Here is a 27207-nt window from a genome sequence, read left to right on the forward strand (position 1 = left end):
TCTTCGCCACCTGGACCAAGGAGAATTGGCCCATCACCCCAGCATCTGGTATGTCAGATGGGGGACTCTGTTGTTGAATCTGGAGGCCAGGAAATCCACTTCCACAGTTACCTCTGTTTGTGGCCAGGACCAAGGATCCTCTGCTACTGGCCTAGAAGAACCTGGTACACAGACAGACCAACTACTAAGAGATTAAACGTGGCCTCTTCCCAACAGTCCAGACTCTTTGTTTCAGGGCCCTTTATTCCATCCTGCTTCTCAGTCACATGGCTGTTGAAGCCCAGGTCTTAAGGGACAGTGGGGTCGCTGAGTCTGTCATTCCCACTTTCCACTACCAGAACGATCTACCGTTTTACCTGGAAATCCTTTTTTGCCTGGTGTGAATACAAGCATTAAAATGCCATAGATTACTCTGTGCCTCGCATTCTGGGTTTCGACAATCAGGACTTGTCACTCTGAAATATTTGAACCTTCTGCATTCTTTTCCAAAAGCCTCTACCATTGCTTTCTCTTGTCAAACCTTTATGCAAGTTGTATCTTTGTTCAGGCCTCCCCAGAGCACCCTGTGCTTCTTTAGGGCCTCAATATGTTTCTCTGTGCTGTGCAAAACCAGCCTTCATGGTTGTTCTCACATCTATCAGACATGTCTCAGAGCTAGTGGTTCTTTCCTGTAAGGATCTATTCCTCATTCTTCACAAAGACAAGGCAGTTTTATGCCCAATACCATATTTCTTCCTAAGGTTGTTTCAGTCTCCCAGCTCAGTGAAGACATAGTCCATTCATCTTTGTGCCCTGTTTCAAAGCACCCAAAGGAAATTGCAATTCACTGCCTGGACATGAAGTGATCACAGTCTACCTCAAAGCAACAGCTTCTATCAGGACATTAACTCCCTATTTGCCCTGCCGTTAGGACCTTGCAAGGGACATTGTGCTTCCAAGTCCACCATTGCTAGATAGATCAGACAACATATTGCCAGAGCTTACACGCTAAAGAACTAAACTCCTCCATGTTCATGCGCTTACTCCACCAAGTTGGTAGGTGTTTCTTGGGCATGCCCACATCAAGCCTATGTTGCCCAGCTTTGTAAGGCTACTACCTGGTCCTCTGTTCATACCTTTTCAAAATGCTACCAGTTGGACGTCCAGTCTTCTGCGGATTTAGCTTTGGGTCACAAAGTTCTTGAAGTGGCACTTTGAAGTTGGTTATGTTAACCATCATTATTGTTTGGCCCTTTTGGCACAGTTTGGTTTGCCTAGTTGTTCTTCCTCATTGCTTAGGGATTTCCCAGGGTCTGTGAATATTCAGCCTATGTGCTGTATTGAGCAATTCAGATAAATGGAAATTTTACTTGCCTGTAAATTCCATATTGTGGTGTACATTACAGGACATAGCACACCTTCTATTCCTGGGTTACTTTGTATTGCTTGCAACAAAACTTAAGACTCATAGAATTGGTTAGGGTTATAGGGGGATGCCCAGGGGGTCTGTCCTCAAAAGCTTGCCAGAGTTCAATCACCTGAGAGTGACTGGTAGATCGCTATCTCGTCCCTGCTTTGACTACCCTCAACTGGCAGAGCTGATCAGGAAAGCAGTGAGCTGCCAAGAAGTTGTCAAAGCTGATTCCCCCCCCCCCCCCACAGCATTCCCTTTGCATACATTTGCCACCCTTGATAGCTTTTAGGTGGGATAGCTTGGGCAGGTTCGGGCTCTTGAGCTCATCCCTGGACTGTACTGTGCTGATCCTCTTTGGCCCACCTCTTCAGTCAATCCAAGGTAGTTGTGGATGGCAACATGTGGTATGGACAAGAGAGGAGGGCTGGCTGGAATCTGCATTATAACTGGTAGGTCTTCTGCGGCAGCTTCCCTGTGCTGCTGTTCATGAGGAAACTACTTCTGAGCCCCCTGTACATTGCACTGCTCGCCGTGCCCTACTTTTTCCAGTATACTGCTCTTACTACTGACCTTTACTGACCCCTAGATGCTGCCCTACATACTGCTTACACTGGCTAGAACTCAGAGCATCGGAATGGGCAAGAAAATCCCAGTAGATCAGTTTTTGAAATACTCAGACCAGCCCATCTGGCACCAACAGCCATGCCACATTCATAGTCACTTCAATCCCCTTTCTTGCCCATTCTGATGCTTGGTTTGAACTTCAGCAAGTCGTCTTCACCACGTCTAGATGCCTAAATGCATTAAGTTGCTGTCATGTGATCACAAATGGTAAAATATGCTTTGGGTTCATATAAATTAAGCAAACCGAAAAATACTGACATCTTGACCATAATCATATCTAACCATAGATATGAATAAAAATGGTAATGACAAGAACATTAAAGGTGTCAATGTCCTACTGTGAGGATAGATCTAAACAAAGCGCAATAAACTTGTCAATAATCTGAAACAACCTCTTGGAAATAAACAAAAAAAAAGTAAAGATTAAATAAAAAGTACTTTAAAATTACATGTAGTAAACAAAATGTTAGAAACGCTGTGCTACGCTCTCCAGTGAGAGGTGAAGTAGAAAAACAGACTGGTATGAACTACACTAAGTGAGGTATATGTGGTCACTGTAGATGAGAGGAAAAATAGATAAATGTGCAGGGAAGTGGTGCATTAAATTAAAAAACGATCAATGAACATGAAAAATCATTACTTGAATTTGGCTAGGTTAGGAGCGCAGTGTTTGTCAGCAGCAACCCACACTGCAGATAGATCATACCTAAACATGGGGAAAAAGTTCCAGACTGTATTGAAGGACATTGGGGAGCTGTGCTGTTCAGAGGAGAGTGGCTGAAGGAGAAATATAGCGTGTGATCATGAATGAAATGTGGGTTGATTACAGTATTGGATGACTGTGAATAGGCAGGGATAACGTACATGTGGAATAGAAAGGGATTATGGTTGTTTGGAACTTATGGAAATTTGTGAATTTACAAGGAGCTGACAGGGAGTCTGATACGAGCAGAAGACTAGCTACTGGGGAAGTGGATCAGATAAGTGTAAAACTAAGGGCAAACAGGAAGATTTCTGGAGTAAGATAATATAGCTGACAGCTGTAAATAAACTCAAGGCTAGCACAATAGAATCTAATAGAAGCAGGATATTTATTGGCGAGGAAAATGAAGTGAAAGTGAGAGGGATGTGTAGACAAGGATGTGAGGATGCTGTGGGTGAAAGAGGAATGTGACTGATGGGTGTATAGATGGAATGGGGATGACACACAGACTAAGGGAGTTCTCAGACTGGGAATGCCATGTTTTACAGATTGGAAATTAACTGTATATTGAATGGAGAAGGAAAGCCATAAATGTAATGAAAATTGATGAGAAATGTATATTCTAACACATGATAAAATGCAATGTTAAAATGCTGAACATACACTTTGATAGAATATAGCAAGACGGAATGTAACCATAAGAATAAATGAAGAGAATAAATTGGGGAAAATTATGCAATGTAATGACTATACAATGGAAATAAGGGTTGGTGCTAAAGAAATGGAGGTGCATACACCTGGTGAGGGGAAGAGATAAAAATGTGTGTGTGTTGATTTGTGGATTGGGTGTGATAGAGGTGAAACTTGAAAAAAGGAGTCTTGGGAATTTGCCATAGTTCTTTGATTCTAGAACTTGTTCCATGATACTTGTGAATAGTAGATAGGGGTTTTTGTTGTGGTGTATTGGGTAATATCTTGACACACTGCAATCTTTAAATCCAGGTCTTATACTGATCTGTGTTTGTTTAGCCTCTGGCGAAAGGTTTGCATAGTTCTTCCCGCATTTTACAACTCACATAGACATTTGAAAACATACATTATTCATTGAGATGTTCAGAAAAGAGTGAATTAGCCATTCGATTCCAGTATTGGAGACCACTATTGAATTTGTCTCTCTTGTAAAATTGTTCCTATAATTTTACATTTAAATTGTTCTGTTACCTTTATTTCTTAATTTGACATTTCAAGAAATGCTGTTTCAGCTAGTCTCTACACAGCAGCTTTGGGATCTTCATCCTCAGCAATATCTTTGAAGGCCATACTTGGACCTCGCTGAACCTCCGGACACTGGGCTCTGTATTTTGGCACTTTTCAGACCTCCGTGTACTGTGCTAGTTAGCCACAGAGCTCTCTCCAGGCCCAAAGCTCCTTGTGTGACCCAGTCTCTAAAAAATCCTTTGGGGTATGGACATCCAGCCTGAAAAGGATTAGCATTTGGAAGCTTAATCAGCACTCTTCTATACTGCAGGTTTTGCAGATATGCCTAGCATTTGACTACCAGTCAGATTCCTTATTTAGATTTCAATTTGAACTGTCCATTACTTATTAACAGTGACTAAGATAGGTAAGTAAATTCGCTCTGTATAATGAACCAGCTTCATTTTGAGGATTCCCCTCATGTTTTGGAGCTTTTTGAATAAATGTCCGAGGCACTGTGTTAAAGCTGTGATAGTCTCTTACAAGCATGGATGTAATGTCTGTCCAAATGCAAAGAGTGCTTGACTTTGTGCCTGTCATGCCAAGGATATGCTAAGAGAACATTTGATTTGCTAACCCTTTAAAGGTAGGTGTCTTATTGGTTCTGTCCTTGACACTGTTATCCCTGCATCAGCACAGGAAATCCTGAAATAGGAACCCCCATTATTCCTCTACTGCTACAGTAGTACCTTGTAGACATCCTCAGTCCATCTCCCACTCACGTTGCAGATCTTAATGCCATAAGTTCACTGTCTTATCTGCTAAACCTTTCTTATAAAGGTAACTCTTCACCTTTGCATTTTGCGGATTGTCTGCTAGTCCTATGTTGGATTATCTTTTAACTTTGATGCTCAAACTTCAACTTGCTGCTGCTTTCTTTTTACCCCAAGTTCTGTTTTTGGTTCTCTGTGACCTAGGACAACCGATTCTTACCTTGGTAAAAGATCGGTCCTTGACAGTGTTCTCTAATTCAAACTGCACTCCTCTCCCTGAAAGCAAGGGTAAGGGTTGTTTTTTTATTAGCTTTCTATTTCTAATTCTTTGGTTTGGATGTACCTTGTTTAACCAACTTTCCTTTCCCTGAAGATAAAGCAAAACTTATCCTTCCTTTAATGGTCCATGTCCTGTGCTGTCACCTTCTGCTCCGTGCCAGTCTTCAGCCATCTTCATTGGATGGCACGGGATAACAGCACTCCTGCACATGTGCAAGAATTCAGTCATTCTTGGGCACACAGGCGCTGTGGCAGAATGTAGACTGAGCTGTGCTTCTGCATCTCAACGTACATTTTAAAGAAGACTACAAGCAGGCAGGTAGGTTTCTTCTGCAATGCAGTGTCTCTTTGGCAATAAAGAGGCCTGACTGCTTGCAGTTTTTGCTTCCACTTAAGCTTTGAACTGTTAAATGGTTGGGATTTTTGTTAGCACACGCTTTGTTTATTCAACCTTCCTTTCCTTGAAGTCAGTGGTTAAGTGTGTTCAACTATAGTTTTAACTGGTAAATCTGTTTTAACAGGTTGATTTTGTTTTCATATGATTTGTCTGCCCAGCCTTACTTTCCCTGCACTCAAGGGTTTAGGTACAGTTGTGCTCAAAAGTTTACATACCCTGGCAGAAATTGTGAAATTTTGGCATTGATATTGAAAATATGACTGATCATGCCAAAAAATGCTCTTTTGTTGAAGGATTATGATCCTGTGAAGCCATTTATTATCAAATGGTTGTTTGGCTCCTTTTTAAATCATAATGATAACAGAAATCGCCCAAATGGCCCTGATCAAAAATTTACATCTCCTGGAATGTTTGGCCTTGGTACAGACACGCAAGGTGACACACACGGGTTAAAATGCCAATTAGAGGTTAATGTCCCACATCTGTGGCTTTTTAAATTGCAGTTCGTGTCAGTGTATAAATAGTCAATGAGTTTGTTAGCTCTTACATGGAATCACTGACTAGGTTAGATACTGAGCCATGGGGATCAGAAAAGAACTGTCAAAAGTCCTGCGTAACAAGGTAATGGAACTTTATAAAGATGGAAAAGGACATATAAATATGTCCAAAGCCTTGAATATGCCAATCAGTACTGTTAAATCACCTATTAAGAAGTGGAAAGTTCCGGGATCTCTTGATACCAAGCCAAGGTCAGGTAGACCAAGAAAGATTGCAGCCATAACTGACAGAAGAATTGTCCGGGATTCAAAGAAAAACTCACAGGCAACCTCAAAAGAAAAACAGGCTGCTCTGGAAAAAGATGGTGTGGTTGTTTTTAAGGAGTACAATAAGGTGATACTTGAACAAAAATGAGCTGTTTGGTCGAGGTGCCAGAAAGAAGCTTTTACTGCACTGTTTTCTTTATGGTGAATGATTGGTTGCTTGTTTTCCCCTTGGTGGCGACCTGTCCTGGTCTGATACACCAGGTTTTTTTCTTCAGTGTCATTTCATTGTTTGTGACAATTTCCATTTTTGCTGTTGCCTGATTCCTTCAGATTTTTCTTCAGACATTTTTTGTAGTAAGATTTTCACATAAGTTGGTTCTTTCTGTGGCTGTTGCTAATCCCCTAAGTTAAATTGCTTTTAGGGGGTTAGATGGGGGCTGGCTTAACATTTTTCATTTGCCAGTGTCCAAACCACCTGAAGGTGGCTGTATAACTCAGATGTCTAAATAATACTTCCTTCCTGTGTCCCTCAATGGACTTCAAAAAAATATTTTACAGCAAGTACAAAAATCTTATTTTTTATGTAATACGTTTAATTCACATCCTTGAACATTTGGCCTTTTGGTAATGACAAGTAGATGTTGACTCACTAAAGATCTGTCTTTTTGGAATAAGTGACAACTGTGCGTTGGATTTGCTGTGCAGCTGACATGCTGAAGGCACAATAGCTTTTTTCTTCCTTGAATCAATCTGAAACAGTTATTCATAGCCTTTTGAAGCAGAACAAAATGCATTATCTATTTAGTGGTGGTTTGATTGTTTCATCAGTACACAAGCTAAACCATAAGACACCGTTTTGAGAATTCCAAAGAGTAACGAGGACTATGGATGTAAAGGTTAGTTTACATGGTATGGTGTGTGGATGACAGGTTTAGATCATGTAGATGATGTGTGCCTGAATTTAACTTTTTGCTGGCTCTTTTGGTTCTGCTGTAAATTCAGATTTATATAACATGGATGTAAAATTAAGTAACTATATTAATAAGAAAATGATGAAGTATCTTGATGTTAGCTGACTTTGGTTTGTATGTACATACATTCCCTTGTAGGAAAACTGCTTGCTGGAATTATTGCCAGTCTGTTGTTCTGAGTTTAACCTCTTTGCTGCTGGACTTATTGCTAAACTGCATATTATTGCCTTGAAAAACTATATAAAGCAGGGGTGTATTTACCACAAGGCAAACAAGGCATTTGCCTAGGGCTGTATTTTTCAGGGGGGCAGCACCATTTTTCAGGGGGGCAGAGCTGCCCTCCAAAACAAGGGCTGAAAGAAGGGACACGCAGCATGGGGACCAGGTGGGATATGAGAGAGGCTGCGGGCTGCTTGATGGTGTATGCAGAGCCTGACTCTTGTTCCTGGGGAAGTCCAGAGCTGTGAAGGTGAGTGTCTTGTCTCTTGCCAAGTTGGGGGGGTTGTCAGTGTATGGGGGGCTGTGGTAGTGGAAGGCTCGGGTGGGGCCTGGGGTGTTAGTCAATGTCAGGCTCTCTTCATGGGGAAGGGAGGAGTTGGTTGGTGTGAGGGTCTCTCCATGGGGGGCAAATTTTGTGTTGCCTAGGGCAGCACGAAACCTAAAAACACCACTGCTCTAAAGGCCCCAAAAATAAATGATCTGAAAACTGAGGACATGAAGAATAGAGAGGTGGTAATTTCCATTTTTTTATGTTTGAAGACAAAGCCTTTTCTGCACTTTTTGTTTACAAGTAAAAATCTGTATTTTTTTTTTTCTATAAAATTATTAAAAAGGACCCCTCCCGCTGCTTCTGAAAGCGATCCATTGGCTAATTAATTGCTCACAGTGCTTTCATGAGAGACAATCGCCAGCTGAAAAAAAAATACCAGGGTTATGGCTGATGGCTTCAGCCATAACTCCGGTAAACCGCTTAAAGGCCGCAACTTATATACGTATTGCGGTTGGTAAGTGGTTATAATTGTAAAATGTTTATTAGGGCTCGTTCACACCATGTGCAGAGATGTGAGTTTTTCTGCAAGCGTTCTGCATTGGCACAAAAAAAAACTAGATTTGATTGTAGCCGTATTAGTGCACTTGCGACAGAAACAATTGAGTACTGATGTGATACTTTTTTGTATTTGCACTAACATATATATTTGAGGACAAGCTTTCGGGGTATGTCCCCTTCTTTAACGTCCAGGCAGTACTACTAGTATGGAATGGACTCCCATGTCCCGGGACATGCAGGGAAGAAGTCCCTGCACTTCTTTTGAAAACGCAGCCCGCGCGGGAACCTCGGTTCCCAGTACGGTTGCGATTTCCAGTGCGGGTGGCGTTCCATTAGAATGAATGGCACCCGCTGTGGGTCCGCATTCCTCTGTGCAGGTGGTGCGGCTGCACGGATTTTTGTGCAGATCCACAGCTGCACCACCCGCACATATGTGATCCTAGCCTAAGACAGGGTGGACCAATTATCATGGAATTCAGGTGTCAAGGCTATTGCCAACAATTAGAGAAAACCTCAAAAGTTAGGAGTGAGCTGTAATTTTAATGAGCATTGGCTACCAGCTATCTAACTCTGGACTTAAGGTATAGACCAAGTTTAACTTCACATTTTTAATGATCTGTTTAGATATACTAAATACAGAATAATATATGGGCAGCACAGTGGCTAAGTGGTTAGCACTTCTGCCTAGCAGTACTAGGGTTGTCAGTTCTAATCCCTACCATGGCACTACCTGCCTGGAGTTTGCATGTTCTCCCTGTGCGGGTTTCCTCTAGGTACTCCAATTTCCTTCCACACTCCAAAGACAAGCTGGTAGGTTAATTGGCTCTTGTCTAAATTGGCCCTAGTATGTGTATGTATGAATTTGAATTAGAGACCTTAGATTGTAAGCTCCTTGGGGGCAGGAACTGATGTACAATATATATTGTAAAGTGCTGCGTAAATTGACAGTGCTATATGAGTACCTGTAATAAATAAATAAAATATATTCTCTAGAATGCTAGAAATTGAGATTATTGTGTATAGTATTATTAATGTAAAAAAAAATAATTCTTCTGCTGCATATAGTATTGTGCATTTGCCATAATACTTCCCTTTTATATGCATTTCATACACTCAATAGCATTTCGTGTTAGTCCTGGCACTAGCTCACTTCTCTGTTTCTGCCTAGGTTACAGTATTGCGGGGAGAGAATGAGTCTGCAAGAAGCTTGCAGTCAGCATTGAAGTCACTGGAGTCTGAAAAAGCCAAGCTGGAAATAAAGGTGCAGAACCTGGAGAAGGAACTCATCGAGAACAAGACGCAGCTCAATAATTTATCAAACTCTTCAGGTACTTATTTACTGTACAAGTGAGGTTTAGGGTCCCGATTTCCAGAAGTGTGAATTAACCTGAGTTTATTTAAAGCCAGCTATCATTGGCAAGACGTGCGCTCTATTTTTGTTCCCCCGCTGATGATAGAATGTATGTATCCAGTTCACCTGGCTTGACACTTTAGCAGGCTAGACTATAAATGAGAGCTTCACAAAGTTACTGTGGGTGGGTAGACGTTTTAGACAGAGTTGGTAAATATTGAGTTCATTTCTCTGATCTGCCAATTATGCAATGCAAATTGGTAGAATGAAGATGAAATCCTCTTCCCCCGGGTGCTGCAGGGTACGTGCCAGGATTGAGAGCAGGGGAAGGAGCTGGTAAATATGTAATTTACCGGCCCCGTCTTTTTCTGAATGGATATAGTCAGTGATCAGTACCGATCACTGACTGTCTTCATTTACAACTGAAGTATAGTAAACTGTGTTTACTATGCTTCAGATTGTGAATGAGCAGGAAGCCTCATTGTACTTTCCATCCATTCACTATCCTCTGTCCTTTTCTCTGTCTCAAACATGAGACATCAGGGATCTGTTACCCCTGGTATTTTACCGAAGCCCCCCCCCCCCCATTGGATCTTCTAAAAATTTAAAAAAAATTAATTTAAGAATTAGTAAAAAATAATAATTGAAAAAAAGAAAAAAAAACTGCTCATTTCGTTCACTGCCCTACTGACACCGTCCACTACTCTACTGACACTGTCCACACATCGACCACTGCCCTAATGACTTTTTTTAAAGTTTTCCTTACTATTTAGTTAGGCCTTGCTAGTTAATTGCTTTAAAAAAAAAAAGGGGGGGGGGGTGGCGGCAAACTCTGGCGATCTTTGATCTCTTTCATGTTCAGGTAGATCTCCACCTTTCAAATGTTACCTACCCCTGGTTTAAAGGGTACTAGCAAAACTCTGCCTGCACTAGAACGGTGTTTAGCGAGACTAGAAACAATTGTCACTCCTGGAGGGGAATTATGCTTGGGCTACAGATCGCCTCTTCCTCTCCTCTTGCCAGTAATACACTTCCTGGCCTATGGGGGAAACACTATCTTACCACACTGTATCTATATAGAAATTGCATTGTCATCCTAGGACAAGAAGTATGTTTAAAGGACAGAACACCTCAACCCCCCACCCCTCCCCCATTTTATCGTCATAACATGGGTGGGGGGGGGGGTGTTCTGTAATCCACACACAACAATATGAACAGTGCTGGCAGTCAGCAGATATCACAAGAAACCACAGTTGACAAGATTTCTGGCAAGATCAACAGGTATTTTTTTGCACTCCTCAAACAGACCTAACAAAAAATGTTAAAGTATAACTAAAGACAAAACTTTTTTTTTTTTTTTTAGTTTTGGATGGAGTGGAGATGTATTATAACATCTGTCAGGTTTTTATTTCTGTCTGTGCCCCGTTAGGGAGATTCACCCTCTCTGTTTGTCCTGTTTACCATTATCATCGCAAGTGGCAGTAAAGAAAACTCCAAATTTTGGGTTGTCCCCAGAAAAGTAATAGAGGGGAAATCTTCCAATGGGGACACTAGTTCTGGTGACCTGGGGGTCTCCAAGGGACTCCCTTAATTTGTGGCGATTATTTCTCCCTTCCTGTTTGGCTATGGGACAACCCTCCCTTACTCTATCCAAAACGGAAAAACGTTTTGGCTATAGTTCTACTTTAAATGGTATATTTAACAGACCAAAAGGGAGCAAGTAAGAGAAGTTCATTGTTGGTATTTACGTTCACTTAATTTTTTGGGCGGTTTTCTGGAGCTATGTTTAATGAGTGACGAAAGTGAGCTGAGCTCATGATGCTGTGAGATGATTATCTTGGTAGCCAGGTTTTTTAATTCACTTTATATTGTATATTCCATATTTTCACTGAAGAATTTTTACAATTTTCTTGAACTTAGGCGATGCCTCATTCAGCAGCCAGTACCAGGAGGATAAGACATCCATGGAAAGCCAGGTAAAAAAAAAATCCTCAGAGAAGGAGGTTATAGTTAAACAGTTTGATAAATATGAGAAGTATGTACTGACAACTCACATATCCATCAATATACTCAGAACACTTCTATCTTCATTGAATGTTTATCTACAGCTTCCTGAAGATTTGATGGGTTAACCACTTCCCGTCCGGCCCATGTACAGTGGGGCAAAAAAGTATTTAGTCAGCCACCAATTGTGCAAGTTCTCCCACTTACAAAGATGAGAGAGGCCTGTAATTGGCATCATAGGGAGACCTCAACTATGAGAGACAAAATGAGAAAACAAATCCAGACAATCACATTGGCTGATCTGGAAAGAATTTATTTGCAAATTATGGTGGAAAATAAGTATTTAGTGAATATGAAAAGTTCATGTCAATACTTTGTTATATATCCTTTGTTGGCAATGACAGAGGTCAAACGTTTCCTGTAAGTCTTCACAAGGGTGGCACACACTGTTGCTGGTATGTTGGCCCATTCCTCCATGCAGATCTCCTCTAGAGCAGTGATGTTTTGGGGCTGTCGCTGGGCAACACGGACTTTCAACTCCCTCCAAAGGTTTTCTATGGGGTTGAGATCTGGAGACTGGCTAGGCCACTCCAGGACCTTGAAATGCTTCTTACGAAGCCACTCCTTCCTTGCCCGGGCGGTATGTTTGGGATCATTGTCATGTTGGAAGACCCAGCCACGTTTCATCTTCAATGCCCTTGCTGATGGAAGGAGGTTTGCACTCAAAATCTCACGATACATGGCCCCATTCATTCTGTCCTGTACATGGATCAGTCGTCCTGGTCCCTTTGCAGAGAAACAGCCCCAAAGCATGATGTTTCCACCCCCATGCTTCACAGTAGGTATGGTGTTCTTTGGATGCAACTCAGCATTCTCTCTCCTCCAAACACGACGAGTTGTGTTTCTACCAAACAGTTCTATTTTGGTTTCATCTGACCATATGACATTCTCCCAATCCTCTTCTGGATCATCCAAATGCTCTCTAGCAAACTTCAGACGGGCCCGAACATATACTGGCTTAAGCAGGGGGACACGTCTGGCACTGCAGGATCTGAGTCCCTGGCGGCGTAGTGTGTTACTGATGGTAGCCTTTGTTACGTTGGTCCCAGCTCTCTGCGGGTCATTCACTAGGTCCCCCCGTGTGGTCCTGGGATTTTTGCTCACCGTTCTTGTGATCATTTTGACCCCACGGGGTGAGATCTTGCGTGGAGCCCCAGATCGAGGGAGATTATCAGTGGTCTTGTATGTCTTCCATTTTCTAATTATTGCTCCCACAGTTGATTTGTTCACACCAAGTTGCTTGCCTATTACAGATTCAGTCTTCCCAGCCTGGTGCAGGCCTACAATTTTGTTTCTGGTGTCCTTCGACAGCTCTTTGGTCTTCACCATAGTGGAGTTTGGAGTGTGACTGTTTGAGGTTGTGGACAGGTGTCTTTTATACTGATAACAAGTTCAAACAGGTGCCATTGATACAGGTAATGAGTGCAGGACAGAGGAGCCTCTTAAAGAAGAAGGTACAGGTCTGTGAGAGCCAGAAATCTTGCTTGTTTGTAGGTGACCAAATACTTATTTTCCACCATAATTTGCAAATAAATTCTTTCCAGATTAGCCAATGTGATTGTCTGGATTTGTTTTCTCGTTTTGTCTCTCATGGTTGAGGTCTCCCTATGATGCCAATTACAGGCCTCTCTCATCTTTTTAAGTGGGAGAACTTGCACAATTGGTGTCTGACTAAATACTTTTTTGCCCCACTGTACATAAATGGCTGGATGAGAGCAGTGCAGGAGCGGGTGGCCGTTTATAAACGTCCTCTCTGCTTCCCTGCCTGTGCGTGCGCCCTGGGAGTGTGCAGCACCGCGATCCGGTGCCGGACACAGCGGAACACCAATCGCTGTACGGACCAATCAGTGATCACATGAATAGTAGTAAGCAAGATGTCACTTCTGGCATCATTGCTTACTACTAGTGAAAGTTGAGAATGATCACAGAGGTCACATGGTACAAGGCTATTCACAACAGCTTTGTACCATGTGACAAGCTGTGACCAATCACAGCTTGCACAGTATTTCTCAACGGCTGCAAGAATCTAGCCAGAGAGAGGGAGAAATGATTGCTTTTACAGCCTTTATGGGTGTAAAAGCAATCTGTAAAAAAAAAATCTTCATCACCCCCCACAAGTAGTAAAATGTCACTATGGTGACACTGTATTGCTAGGGTGACAGTATGTTTAAAAAAAAAAATAATATAAAAAAAATGTAAAAGAAATTTGGAAAAATTATAATTTTTGGTTATAAACTAATTTGGGTTATTTTTTTTGTTACTAAAAAGATAGCTGAATACATTTTAGCCAAGATTTATGAAGAAAGATTATTTATTTGCAAAATTGTATAAGAAAAACACTTTTTTTCAAAATGTTTGGACTTTTTCATTTATATAGCAAAAAAATAAAAATCCCAGTGGTGAATGAACACCACCAAACTAAAGTTGTATCAGTCTCAAATAAATGCTAAAAAATGAATATGAGTACAGTGTTGCATGACCGCGCAATTGTCATTCAAAGTGTGATAGCACTGAAAGCTGGAAATTGGCCTGGACAGGAAGGGGGTGAAAGTGTCCAGACTTGAAGTGGTTAATATAACAACATATTGTTAATTTAGTAGCTTCCCCACCATGTCTTGAAAGGGTTTACATTAAGATGGTGTGTGTGTCTTCATTAGTGGCCTTCAAGACTGCATAAGTTATACACATACAAAACAAAAAGTGTTTTACCACATTTTAGGAGAGATCCACACAACAAAAACACACATCAGTGGTTAAAGTAATATGATCAACTACTAAGAAAATGACTCTCTTAATAGAACTAGTATATTGTCAATAATAAAAAATTTTTTGTTTACCTGTAGGTTGATTTTCTGAATTCTGTAATTGTTGACCTTCAAAGAAAAAATGATGATTTGAAACTGAAGATTGATCAGATGGTTGAAGCATCACTAAATGGGAACAATGTAGAAGATTTGGACAACCATGACAGGTATTGGAAATTATTTTATGGAAATGTATTAATGTGAATTCGGTTGACAGTTATAATCTATAATGTTTGCTTTAATTACCTTTTCTAGAACTTTGTCACCATACTTACTGCCCCACATCCCCAAATAAGTGCTCATTTTACTGTGTGTTCCTGGCTCTACCTCTTTTCAAATGTTGCAAGTTGCTTTGGCCAATCTATTTACCACACAGGAGGCTCTGTTTGCCTAGACAAAATGGCTGCTGGAATCACCCTAGCCATATCATAGATGGTGGCACATTGCAGGTTACCGAGGGCCCAGTACAGAGACATATGTTTATTACTCTGCAAGGCAAGACTACTGCAGTGGAATTTACAATAAAAGAACTTAATAGCATGTCATTTGTAAACTTTGCCCAACTTCATCCATCTTTGTCTCTAGCAAAACATTCTGAATGCACATACACATAAAGGCTCATGTACACTGCAGCTGATAAACTCACGTTTAGGAGCTGTTCGGTGTTTTTTTCAGCAGCCCCTGAACTCACCCTAATGTTTTCCTATGTGTTCATGTACACATCTTCATTTACAGTTGTTTACAGGCATTTGAGTTTACAGTCATTTTTTTTAATGCAGAAAACTTGCGTTCAGCAGTTGATTTTATCAGTGTTTCAAACGCTAAATGCGGCTAAACGCAGCAAATCGCGTTTATAATCGCTTGCGTTTGAAAATAGATTTTTTAACTCTTCCAGTTCCCGATGCTGTCCAGCTCCTTTTTTCATCATAAAAAAATGCATGCAGAGCGTTTTCAAGGTACTCAGATGGAGAAAACACTGAACACAGGATGTTCCTACCAAGCTTGTCACACATTGTAATGACCAATTCACACCTCAGACCTCTCCCACCCTTGGAAACAAAAGATATGTTAATGACCATTCACACCTCAAATTCCTCATGAAGACCCCCTGCCAGGTGACCTTAATGACTAACTCCACCAGACACCTTTCCCACCCTTGGAAACACGAAAAAAAAATTAGCAACTCACACCTAGGATAATCTCAACACATACTGCTGTCTCTGCTTCTACTCTCTGTATTTCTCTGAAACAGTCTGAAATAGTTAATAATTTACCACTTTTCAGTGCATTCTGGACATTTGTGAGGTTCTCCTGTGCTTAGCTTTAAAAAATGCTTCGAAACGCAACTGCACATAAACGCGTTATGCAAACGCAGCTAAACAGACGTTTTTTAACCTACGTTTTCCAACAGTCAGTTTCCATCGTTCAGAAGTGTCCCGTGTACATGGGTCCTTAATGTAACTTCAGATTACTTTGTGGCAGAACTGCTGATAACATTTGGGGTTGCAAAGTAACCTGGCCATCCAGAAAATAAGAGTACTTAACATTTTCTGTAATGTTTCTCTGTATGCAGTTTTTCTATGTTAACTGCCATTTTAGGATGAAGGAAGTGTGACGGTGACCTGTGGTAATAATCTATAACACGGGTGTCAAGTTGGCTGCCCTCCAGCTGTTGCCAAACTACAAGTCCCTTGAAGCATTGCAAGATTGACAGTTACAAGCATGACTTCCAAGCGGCAGAGGCATGATGGGACTTGTAGGGGGCCGCCAGTTTGACACCCCTGATCTATAGGATCATTCGACAGGATAAAATTTTATGTGATGTTATGGAACTTTTTTCAGTACTTTGGACTGAGATTAATAGCTTGTGGTTGCTGAGTTTAATGTGTGATTTTTTTTTTTTTCTTTTCAGCTTAAATGGCACACAAGCCAAGAAAAAAGTGCCCCCTCGCCTTTTCTGCGATATTTGTGATTGTTTTGACCTGCATGATACAGAAGACTGCCCGACACAGACTCAGTTACCTGACTCTCCTCCTCATTCTAACTTCCATGGAAACAGAAAAGAAGAGAGGCCATACTGTGAAATCTGTGAGGTGTTTGGCCACTGGACAAGCACCTGCAATGATGATGAGACCTTCTAACGTCACAAGTCTTTAGCTATTGGTCTTCTCTTGTATTGGTATTTACCAACCTCACCAGCATTTCCTTTTATTGGCTGAACTGGGACTGAACTTTTTAAAGAATCAAATCCGCATTTGCATCATTATACCATTTAAGGGCTTGCACAGTGACCTGCGTTTGAAACCTCATGCAATGTCAGCCTTTATTTTAAGATTCACTATAAGTTAGTACATGTATGATAATGCTCTGTTTCATATTTGCACTATTAGATTTACATAATTACATTTAAAATGCCTTTAACATGTGACACTGGATGTAATTTAAGTATCAGGCTTTCATTTTCCTTTTTTTTTTCTCCTTGCTAACATCAAGAGTGATGACTAAATAGATCAAATATTGGTATTGGGGATCACCACTGCTGCAAATGCTTTTGATAAATATGGACAAAACCATTAAAAATGAACAATGAAGAAATACAGGATAGTTAACATGTTTGCCATAACACTATCAGTATTCACGGGAGTGGGATATGAAATAATTCTACAATTTTTAAACAAGGTTGTAACAGTACAGTGTTGAAAGAAAACTAAAGTATTTATATTTTATTTGTTGTATGTTTTCCCAAGGAGGGTGGGAAGGGGTGAGGTGGTTGTGATTTCAGAGTAGCACCAACTTTCATATTCTAATTCTATCAATTAAAAAAAATCTGCTGTGCAGTTGTTACATTATTCAGCTTCTGCTGCCAGCGAGTTAGATGTATCTTTAAGACATCTATAGATCCAACATTTGCATTGGTAGAAGGAGCTGAATGCAACGTATGACAGAGGCTAAGAAAACGTAATCTGGAATCATCTTTAATCTCTCTGCACTTGACTAGAGATGTCACTTGCATTATGTTTTTCATGCAGATCTGTCAACTGTGCCAGAGATGGCTCCTTATGGCAGCACTTGTATGTATGGTTATGTATGGCAAGTTTTACTCATGTTGGCTCTGAAAGCAAACACTTTCACTCGTGACTAAAACTTCTTTGCAGTTCAGGCTTTCCCTTATGTTACATAAAACAAAGGTATCGTCAGTAAAAACAGTAATCGGATGTAGAAAATTTTACTCTGCCTCCCTTCACCTCCTGAGCTTCCTTATTAATCAGTAAATTGTGGTGTTCACTAAAAGTATTATCATGGTGCATTTTTTCATATTATGCAGTGCTTGAACTACCTAGGAGTATGACAGGTCTACTTTAACCACTCTGCAATTAGTAGAGGAAATTGCTGCACTTGCATAATGTATTTTCTTTTTTTTTTTTTTGCATATATAGAGATTTGCCTGTAGAGTGAAACCTATATCTCACTGCGATTACTCAGCCAGACAGCTTAACAACTGTTGAGATAAGATACTGTATGAGCCACATAGGAAGAGCATTGATTTCTGCTGGTAGGCAGACTCTCATGCTTGCATTGTGAGAAGGAGCAGTAAAGCACAACCGTTGTGTAGCAAAGCAGGAACCTGTGATGAACAAGTATAGCTTGTATATCATTACAAATGATACTTGGAAGCAAACATGCATTGATTATATTTATATTAAAAAAAAAACATTTTGCATGCATATGAAAAAAAGAAAACATTAAAATGACTATGCCTGACAGATGCCTTTGCTTTTCTCAAACTGTAAAACAGTGATACTACGTTTATTTAAATAACCTCAGCTGCTGATTCTTTTCAGTTTGGTAACTGAGAAGACAGTATAAACACAGGCAATCTGCTATTTGTGATTTGCGTGATTCAGAATGGAACATGTATGACCCTGCCTCGTCTGCTGCAGCAGGCTACTGCTTTCAGACCATCAGCCCACCCTTGCAAATCATATATATGAACCAGGGACATCATCCGTTTCAAACTAAGCAGCACTTTAAAAAGATTTGAAGCCCCTTCAATTCTGCATTCCAAACGCCAATGGGAATTACAGGGCAGAAAAGATTGGCAATCAAGTCAGTCTAAAACCTCAAGTACAAATCCGTTTGTGCCTCTGATACTCTCACAACCAATTTGCAATGTCATGCAAAAATTTTATTCAAGAAAGATGATTATCATTTTTAAACGGGAACTGGGTTTTATAAACCAAGAATTCTTTAAAATGATCATTTTGGTTTTTGTCTTTTTTGCTTTTTCTCAAATTCATCTTTCCTCATATCAAACCAATGGTGTACTTGTCACCTTATGCTATTACTGTACAAAATTTGTTAATAGAGTAAGTTAATAATTAGACAAGAAAATCTTGAATATGTATATGAACTGACTGTTGCATATGAAATGTATAGTGGATGTAAGAATGGATGAATGTAAATATACATATTCTATCCAAATAAAAGGTTCAAAACATAATTAAAACAAATCTTTTTATTAATTTGATGTAATAATATCTAGTACATATTTATTGTTCTTGTAATATGTTTGTTCTTAAGTGGGTTTCTTATATTGAGAATTATGTACCTGGCTTTCTATGGACGACTTTGTAAACGGCTATTAAGGCCGTATTAACGTAACTGGTTTGTGGATGTTTCAGGGCAATGTTATAGAGGTATGGTACGTCAGAAAAAAATAAAGTTGATAATGAAAAAACACTTTTTTTTTGGAATGCTTAATAGGTTTCCCTGACACAGGACATGGCTCTGTCTGAGTTATTGCATTTTGGTGAATTTCCATGCCTTGTTATATGAGTACATACATAATACAGCACCGGGCCCATTCTTTGTTAATGTGTGCAGTACATACTTCATACAACATCAGGTATGCCATAGAGAACAGTTATGGAACATCTAGTCTGAGCACCATTCAACAAACTGACAAACAAAACTCATGCTTTGGAGTGGATTTGGAATAGCAGGGGAGGTCTAGGAATCTTTGGCCTGAGTGGTAAGCACAACCAACTATCACTTCCAGCTCTAGCTGCCTTGGATTTCTTGACATTCAGTCAAAGACATCTTTGAGCCAAAAAGGAAGTTGAAACTGGAAGAGTTTCTTGTGCCGGATCCTGTTGCAGGTCTAAACCGTAAACGGGAAGCTATATAATGCCAGCAGCTGTCACTGACTGTAGATCCTGCTCTGACTGATGTCTGAATTGTGACATATCTTTGTAGGGGATCTGCTAACATTTGTTCCCATACCAGTACCAACCATCAATAACAGTTGTATGTTTATAGAGCAGGCTAGTAAATTACAGTGATCTGCACCCTCTTAACTGCTTTCCTGCCGTCCTATAGCAGAAATACTACTATATATACGTGATTTTGCACTTCTGGGTAGGGGGCGCGTGCTGCTATTCGCGGCCTCGGCTGTCAATCACTGGGTCCCGGAAGGTGATTACTCGCTGGCACCCGATGATCGCTGAGTATTACAGACGGAGGGAGAGAACTGTATGTGAACAATACAGTTCTCTCCCCTGTCAGCGCCAGCATGCTGCTTTGTATGGCTCTGCATAGCAGAGCCATACAAAGCAGTGTGCTTACAGTGGAAAGCACTCACACAGCACACAGTTAACCCCTTTTGATTGCCCCAGATGATAACCCCTTTCTGCCCAGTGCCATTAGTACAGTGTTAGTGCTTTATATTTAGCACTGATCACTCTATTGGTGTCACTAGGGATGTCAGTGACACCAAGTCATTCCCCCCCCCCCCCCCCAGTATCCAAATGCCCGCTGCAGTCCTGCAATAAGTTGCTGATTGCCGCCATTACTAGTAGAAAAAAAATTCCAGAATCTATATCGCCATTTGTAAACGCTATAACTTTCACATAAATCAATTAATTTACACGTATTGTGATACTTGTTTAGCAAAGACATGTAGCAGAATACATTTTGGCCTAAATTTATGACGAAATTTGATGATTACATTTTTTTTTTTACTGGATATGTTTAATAGCAACACGTAAAAAATATTTTTTTTTTACTCAAAATTGTTGGTCTTTTTTTGTATATAGTGCAAAAAATAAAAAACGCACAGGCGATCAAATACCACCTAAAGAAAGTTCTATTCATGGGGGAAAAAATATGTAAATGTAATTTGGGTGCAGCATTGCATGACTGCACACTTGTCAGTTAAGTAATGCAACGCCGTAACACAAAAAATGGCTTGGTCAGGAAGGGAGGTAAATCCTCTGGAAGGCAAGTGGTTAATGTCCCAGGTATATTGGCTCGTGTAATATTATTATTATAATACAGGATTTACGTATATAGCGCCAACAGTTTGCTCAGTACTTTACATTATGAAGGGAGACAATACAGTAACGATGCAGTTCAATACAAGAGGATTAGGAGGGCCCTGCTCCTTGGAGCTTACAATCTAAGAGTATTATAATGTATGAATATATAAACGTTTTGTAATTTATCTGCTACAGTTAAGAGCCTGGGTGTATGATATATATATATATTCTGTCTGTGTTACAATACACCTACCATTCGATTTTTAGACTGATCATTTCTTTGTGAGTGGGCAAACATTCAAAATCAGCAGGGGATCAAATACTTATTTCCTTCACTGTATATGGGTTGCATTTCTATATAGAGAACAATGAACCATTCACATCACTCTCAAGCCCAGAGGAGTTTAATAATAATAATACTGTTGTTAAGGGGCATAGTGCTAATGAGTGGATGGTACGTATGTATAAAGATGAATTGATCAACCCAGAATCCATAAGGACAGAATGACACATTTGGATTTGTTTAACCACTTCAAGTCCAGACACTTTCACCCCCATCCAGTGTAGGGCTATTTTCAGCTTTCAGCACTAGTCGCACTTTGAATGCCAATTACGTGGTCATGCAGCATGTACCCAACTGAAATTTTTATATATTTTTTTCAAGCAAATAGATGGTTATACAATTTTGCAAATAAGTTGTTTTTTTTCATCAACTTAGGCCAAAATGTATTCTGCAAAAGGAGAATGACAGGCGCATGGTGCGGTAATCCATGTAAGCGGTATGAAGTTCCAAATGCGCAGGGATAGTCCAGTAGGCATTGAGGGCAAGCTGTGATGGAGCGAAGCGTACTCTGCGGTAAAAGGAACACAGTGCATTTAAGTGTGTACTGTAGTAGTATTTAATTAAAAGATGTTCAAGGTCGGTCACGATAGACGTCTGACGTCATCAATGTGCGACGTGTTTCTGAGCATGCGCCCGGCGCTCTCTTTCATCAGGCAGGGAGGAGCTGGCAAGTGGGAGAGCCTTTGTAGACAGAGAGCAGATGATGGACAGGACCGGGGGCAGGGAAAATAGGCAGGGAACAGTCCCAGAGCAGCAAGAAAGCCGTCTGTGAGCCGGAGGATGATACATTGACACTGGCAATGGGATACAATGCATGTGATCACAATTAAAAAACTAAAAAACTCGGGCTTAACATGAAAGCATAAAACATGGAATCATTATAATGCACAGAGATAATTATCAACAGTGATATGGCCTTTGGGAGAAAAAAGGGGGGAAAAATATATGGATAAAACGAAACAAAAAGAAGGGGGGGAGGGGGACACATATATATATAAAATGCGTGTTCGACAAAGGGGGGTTAGATAAAAAAAGGTGGGGAGAGGGGGGTGGGGAAAAAAGCACTCTAATGGGAAACCGGTAAATAAATAAGATAAAAATTGGTGTCTCTAAAAAAGGAACTACATGTAAAAGAATTTACATACTTGTATATGAGAGAATTATGGCGTTTTATTGGTGGGGGATAATCCTGTGGGGGGGGGTGGATAGTGATATGTTGTGGGTGCATTGTATAGAGTAGGCAATAGGGGGTGTCAAAGAGAAGAAATTGGTAAATAAAATTGCATAGTCTATGGTGACCACAGCAACGCAATGGATATATGGAGAGTGATTTCTAGGTTACCATGCGGTCCACCATTAGTATAATGATGGTTACATACCGAATGTGCACACATGTAGGAGCGAGGTGCAGACATAGAGGATATGGGATATATGACTAAATGCTTGGTGTTGCAGAAAACAGGTTATATTATGGTGGCAATCTCAAACTCCTCATTAAGGCCAGTGGGTGACAGGGTGTCGAGGGCATGTATCCAAAAAGTCTCCCTGTGACAAAGCCTGTGGAAACACTCCACCTCTGAGAGATCACATGGCGTGATCTCGACAACCCAAACCTGAAGTCCCACAGTGGATTTATTGTGGGTCTCTAAAAAATGGCGGGGGACACTATGCTCATCCTTACCCCCTTCAATCAGGCGGCAGTGTTCACCAAACCTGCAACGCAGGGTACGTGTGGTACGGCCCATGTATAGGAGGCCACAAGGGCACCTGAGGCAGTAAACAACAATGGAGGATGAGCAGTTGTAGAATTCAGTAAATCTGTGGTATTTCCCTTTGTGATGGAAGCCCTTTTGGCCTTGTTGGATGAAATGGCATGTTTTACAGCAGGCTTTACGACATTGGAAAATGCCTAGGATGGGGGTAGAGAATAATGAGGGTGCATGATCAGATCGAACAGATAATTTGCTAGGAGCTACTTTGTTCTTAAGATTGGGGGCTTTTTTGTATGTAATGATGGGTTTAGGGGGAATAGCATCTTTCAGATGGGGGTCTTGTAGCAAAATATTCCAATGTTTATGGAGGATATTTCTCCCATGGGATCTAGTAGTAAATCTGACTGTGAGATAGGGATCCTCAACAGATCTATTTTTATTGGGTTTACCAGACAGGTAAAAAGTATATGCTTCATCTGCCAGTTGTTTGGGATATCCTTTTTCCGCAAATTTATTTTTTAGGGTGACACTGAGTTCTTCATAATCTGTCAATCTTGTGCAGTTCTGGTGGAGGCGGCAGAATTGGCTTTTGGGGATGTTGTTTATCCAGGTGGGATAGTGACAACTCTGATAGTGTAGATAGGAGTTTCCTGAGGTAGATTTAGTGTAGTTTTTGGTAATTATCTGACCATTGGCGTGACTGAGCTCTAGATCTAAAAATTATAGATGGTCTTAGTTTCTGAAGTGTAGGCCAAAGGGATTAAAATTAATAAGGAATGCAGCGCTACATTCAAATCATAAAAATATGTGAATGTGGGATCCCAAAATATCATAAATTAAATAAATGTGACAGTGTTAAAAATATTAATAGGTGCTCATCAAATAATACCATCAACACAAATATAATAGATAGCTCCAAACATGTGAAAAAACATATGAAAAAAACATATCCATATATATATGCATAAAACAAACCTACACATATATATGATATAATCACACGTGCCTGTTGTGAAGTGAAATAACCATAATAATGGTACAAACGAAAATGTATCTCAAAGTCCAAAAATTATTATTGGTGACAAAACAGTAAACGGTGCTTCCAAATAATGCTGTTAGTGACCACAGGTGAAACTCGTGCAGATTTCTGAGTGTGTACAAATCTGAGAATCCAACCACCATCTGGCCAGTCCATTCCTGACAGTGGGAATACTAAATTCTGAGAAAACTGCCTTTGGAGTGATTTGGTGCTTGGAGGATCCGTGAGAGGGATCCACTACTGCTCTTTGACCCGCAAGGGTCGAAGGGATGAGGTGAGAGGCTAATCCAGATGGTGGTTGGATTCTCAGATTTGTACACACTCAGAAATCTGCACGAGTTTCACCTGTGGTCACTAACAGCATTATTTGGAAGCACCGTTTACTGTTTTGTCACCAATAATAATTTTTGGACTTTGAGATACATTTTTGTTTGTACCATTATTATGGTTATTTCACTTCACAACAGGCACGTGTGATTATATCATATATATGTGTAGGTTTGTTTTATGCATATATATGGATATGTTTTTTTCATATGTTTTTTCACATGTTTGGAGCTATCTATTATATTTGTGTTGATGGTATTATTTGATGAGCACCTATTAATATTTTTAACACTGTCACATTTATTTAATTTATATGATATTTTGGGATCCCACATTCACATATTTTTATGATTTGAATGTAGCGCTGCATTCCTTATTACTTTTTATCTATTATAATCACTGGTATATGATTTAATGTTAGCAGCTCCCTTTGGGATTTATACACATATTTATTTTAGTTAAAAACACTTGGGAGCGCAGGAGGTTCACACCATTACAGGCCAAAGGGATTATTGTTGCAATACGTGACAAAATCATCAATGAGTGACGGGGACCCGTCCCAGATGATAATCCCATCTATATACCTGCCAAAAAAGGTGAGATGTGCCATGAATGGGTTGTTGTGCCAAATGTACAGATGTTCCCAATAGCCCATGGCTAAATTGGCGTAGGATGGTGCAAAATTGGCGCCCATGGCAGTCCCTTGTAGTTGGAGAAAGAAATTGCCATCAAAGCTGAAATAATTGTGTGTTAGGCAAAATTCTGTCGCCTCTAGAATAAAGTTAGCTTGTTTTGGGTTAATCAAGGGATCGTCAGACAGAAAATGTTTTATTGCTATGAGTCCCAAATCATGTGGGATGAACGTGTAGAGCGAACTAACATCTAAAGAGACCCAGACATATGTAGAGGTCCAACTGTACGGTGTGAGTAATTGTATGAGGTGGGTTCCATCTCTGATGTAGAACTGCAGACTCTAGGCTAACAGTTGTAGAAAGAAATCTACATACTGGGAGAACCCGCTGGTGATGTTGTCAATAGAGGAGACTATAGGTTTACCAGGTGGGTTTGTGAGGCTTTTGTGAATCTTGGGGAGGTGGTAGAAATAGGGGGTCTTATAGTAGGTTTTGTGTAGGAAGGAGGCCTCTAATTTGGTAATTACACCCTGAGAGAGTGCAGAATCCACTAAGGATTTGGCTACTGGTTGGAAATCCAGTAAGGGGTCTTTTTGAAGTTTGACATACAGTAGGTGGAGAGGTCTACAAGTAATCGGTTGGCTTCAGTTATATATTGGGTTCTGTCTTGAATGATTATACCACCACCCTTGTCTGCGGGTTTGATGATGATGTTGGTGTTTTCCATGAGGTTATTGAGGGCTGTTTTTTCTGGGGGTGTGAGATTATTTGGTAGAAAGGTTTTATTATTGCATAGTTTGAGTAAATCAGAGTATACAACTTTATAAAAGGTCTCTAAGAAGGGACCTTTAGAGTGGGATGGGAAAAAAAGAGATTTGGGTCTTAGATTAGTATGCTTGATGGGTGGAGACTTGGCTAGATGTTGAGTAAGTAGATCTAGTTAATCTACTTAATTATCATCATGAAGTTGTTGAAGTATGAGAAGGATATCCTGGTCAAGGTCATTATCAGGTGGTAGAAGAGGGGATGGTGGAGCGGAAATGTCGATGTCAGACAGGGCAGAATCTGCCTTGAGGGACTGGATGTGATAATACCTTTTGATGGTAAGTAGTCTAATAAATTTATTGAGGTCTTTAAATAATGTAAATAAATTTTTATAGTCTGCAAATGTTCTGCAGACTTCTGGATTTGTTTTTGTTTTTGTCCCCCTCTGCATCCTCTTTTGTGAGTTTTCTTTTTGGGTTTTTCCTAGGAGGGGGACTTAGAGATAAAAAAAAAGACAGAGGGGTGGGAATGGGGTTGAATTCAATTCCTCAAGAGAACACGGTGGCTATGTTGGTGGACATGTCATGGTCATGTGTGTCTGATCTATGGGAGAGGATGGATGGAATTTGTGGGGGATGATCTTTGGCATGGGTATCTGAGATGGGAGGGGAGTCAGTGCGATCATTATTGGAAAATGGATGGGGTCGGCTCTAGGGTGGTGGACTGAATTGAGCATGGGCATAGTAGCGGTTATAGGAGGAGAAGGGGTAATAGAGTGATGAGCTAGATTAGGCATGGGCACATTAGTGGCTATGGTGGGAGGTTGTATTTTGGAGTGGGGTTCCCCATCTGAAGTGTCATTTGAGAACAATGGCAATTCAGTAGTAGTGGCTTTGGGAGCAGGGACAGAAAGTGATAGAGTATTGGCAGGGGTGTTCTGAGGTGTGAAGCTTGTCATCCCTGATGTATACTGTTGTGTCTAGGAAGTTGACATGAGTGTTCCAGTATTCCATTTTTAGTTTGATTGATGGGTGAAAAGTGTTGATCAATGAGTAAAATAGTTTTAGATTTTCTTCACCATCTGTCCATATGATGAAAATGTCATCAATATAGCAATAGTATCTGTATGGTTTTTGTTGCATGCTGTTCAGGAATGTTTCCTTCAAGTCAGCCATAAATAAATTTGCATATTGGGGTACCATTTTACTTCCCATAGCAGTACCCATACATTGAAGACAGATGTCATTATTGAAGGCAAAGTAGTTGTGTGTAAGTATGAACTCAATGAGCTGTGTAACATCCTCAGCAGTGTATTTATGGTTTGGTGAGGATGATAAGGATCTGTGACATGCAGCTAATCCGCCATTGTGAGGGATATTACTATACAGGGATACTACATCCATAGTGACTAGAAGTGTATTTGGTGGTAATTGCTGTATGTTGTTAATCTTGTTCAGAAAATTAGTTGTGTCTTGTAGGAGAGAGAGAGATTTTCTTTTAACATTCTGCAAAAAATTTTGTGGGAATACTTGAACCTTAACCACTTGCCTACAGGGCACTTATACCCCCTTCCTGCCCAGGCCAATTTTCAGCTTTCAGCACTGTCGCACTTTGAATGACAATTGCGCAGTCATGCAACACTGTACCCATATGAAATTTTTATCATTTTTTTGAGACAGAGAGCTATCTTTTGGTGGTATTTAA

At 40.3% G+C, this 27207-nt stretch overlaps 1 protein-coding gene across 8 annotated transcripts in view; it reads left to right on the forward strand.

Moving 5' to 3' along the window:
• Positions 1–19108, forward strand: part of CLIP1 (CAP-Gly domain containing linker protein 1) — a 182491-nt gene extending 163383 nt beyond the window's left edge. For all 8 annotated transcript variants that reach the window (XM_089662035.1, XM_089662028.1, XM_089662029.1 and 5 more), the window contains 4 exons: positions 9318–9477; positions 11421–11476; positions 14408–14535; positions 16281–19108. In XM_089662035.1, the coding sequence (XP_089518161.1) occupies positions 9318–9477; positions 11421–11476; positions 14408–14535; positions 16281–16509 (573 nt within the window). In that variant the 3' untranslated portion in view covers positions 16510–19108. The remainder of the gene's footprint in view (positions 1–9317; positions 9478–11420; positions 11477–14407; positions 14536–16280) is intronic.
• The last annotated feature ends 8099 nt before the right edge of the window (positions 19109–27207 follow it).

The sequence above is a fragment of the Staurois parvus genome, unplaced genomic scaffold (assembly GCF_062004578.1).
Source record: "Staurois parvus isolate SC_StPar_1 unplaced genomic scaffold, SC_StPar_1.0 ptg001418l, whole genome shotgun sequence".
Classification (NCBI taxonomy): domain Eukaryota; kingdom Metazoa; phylum Chordata; class Amphibia; order Anura; family Ranidae; genus Staurois; species Staurois parvus.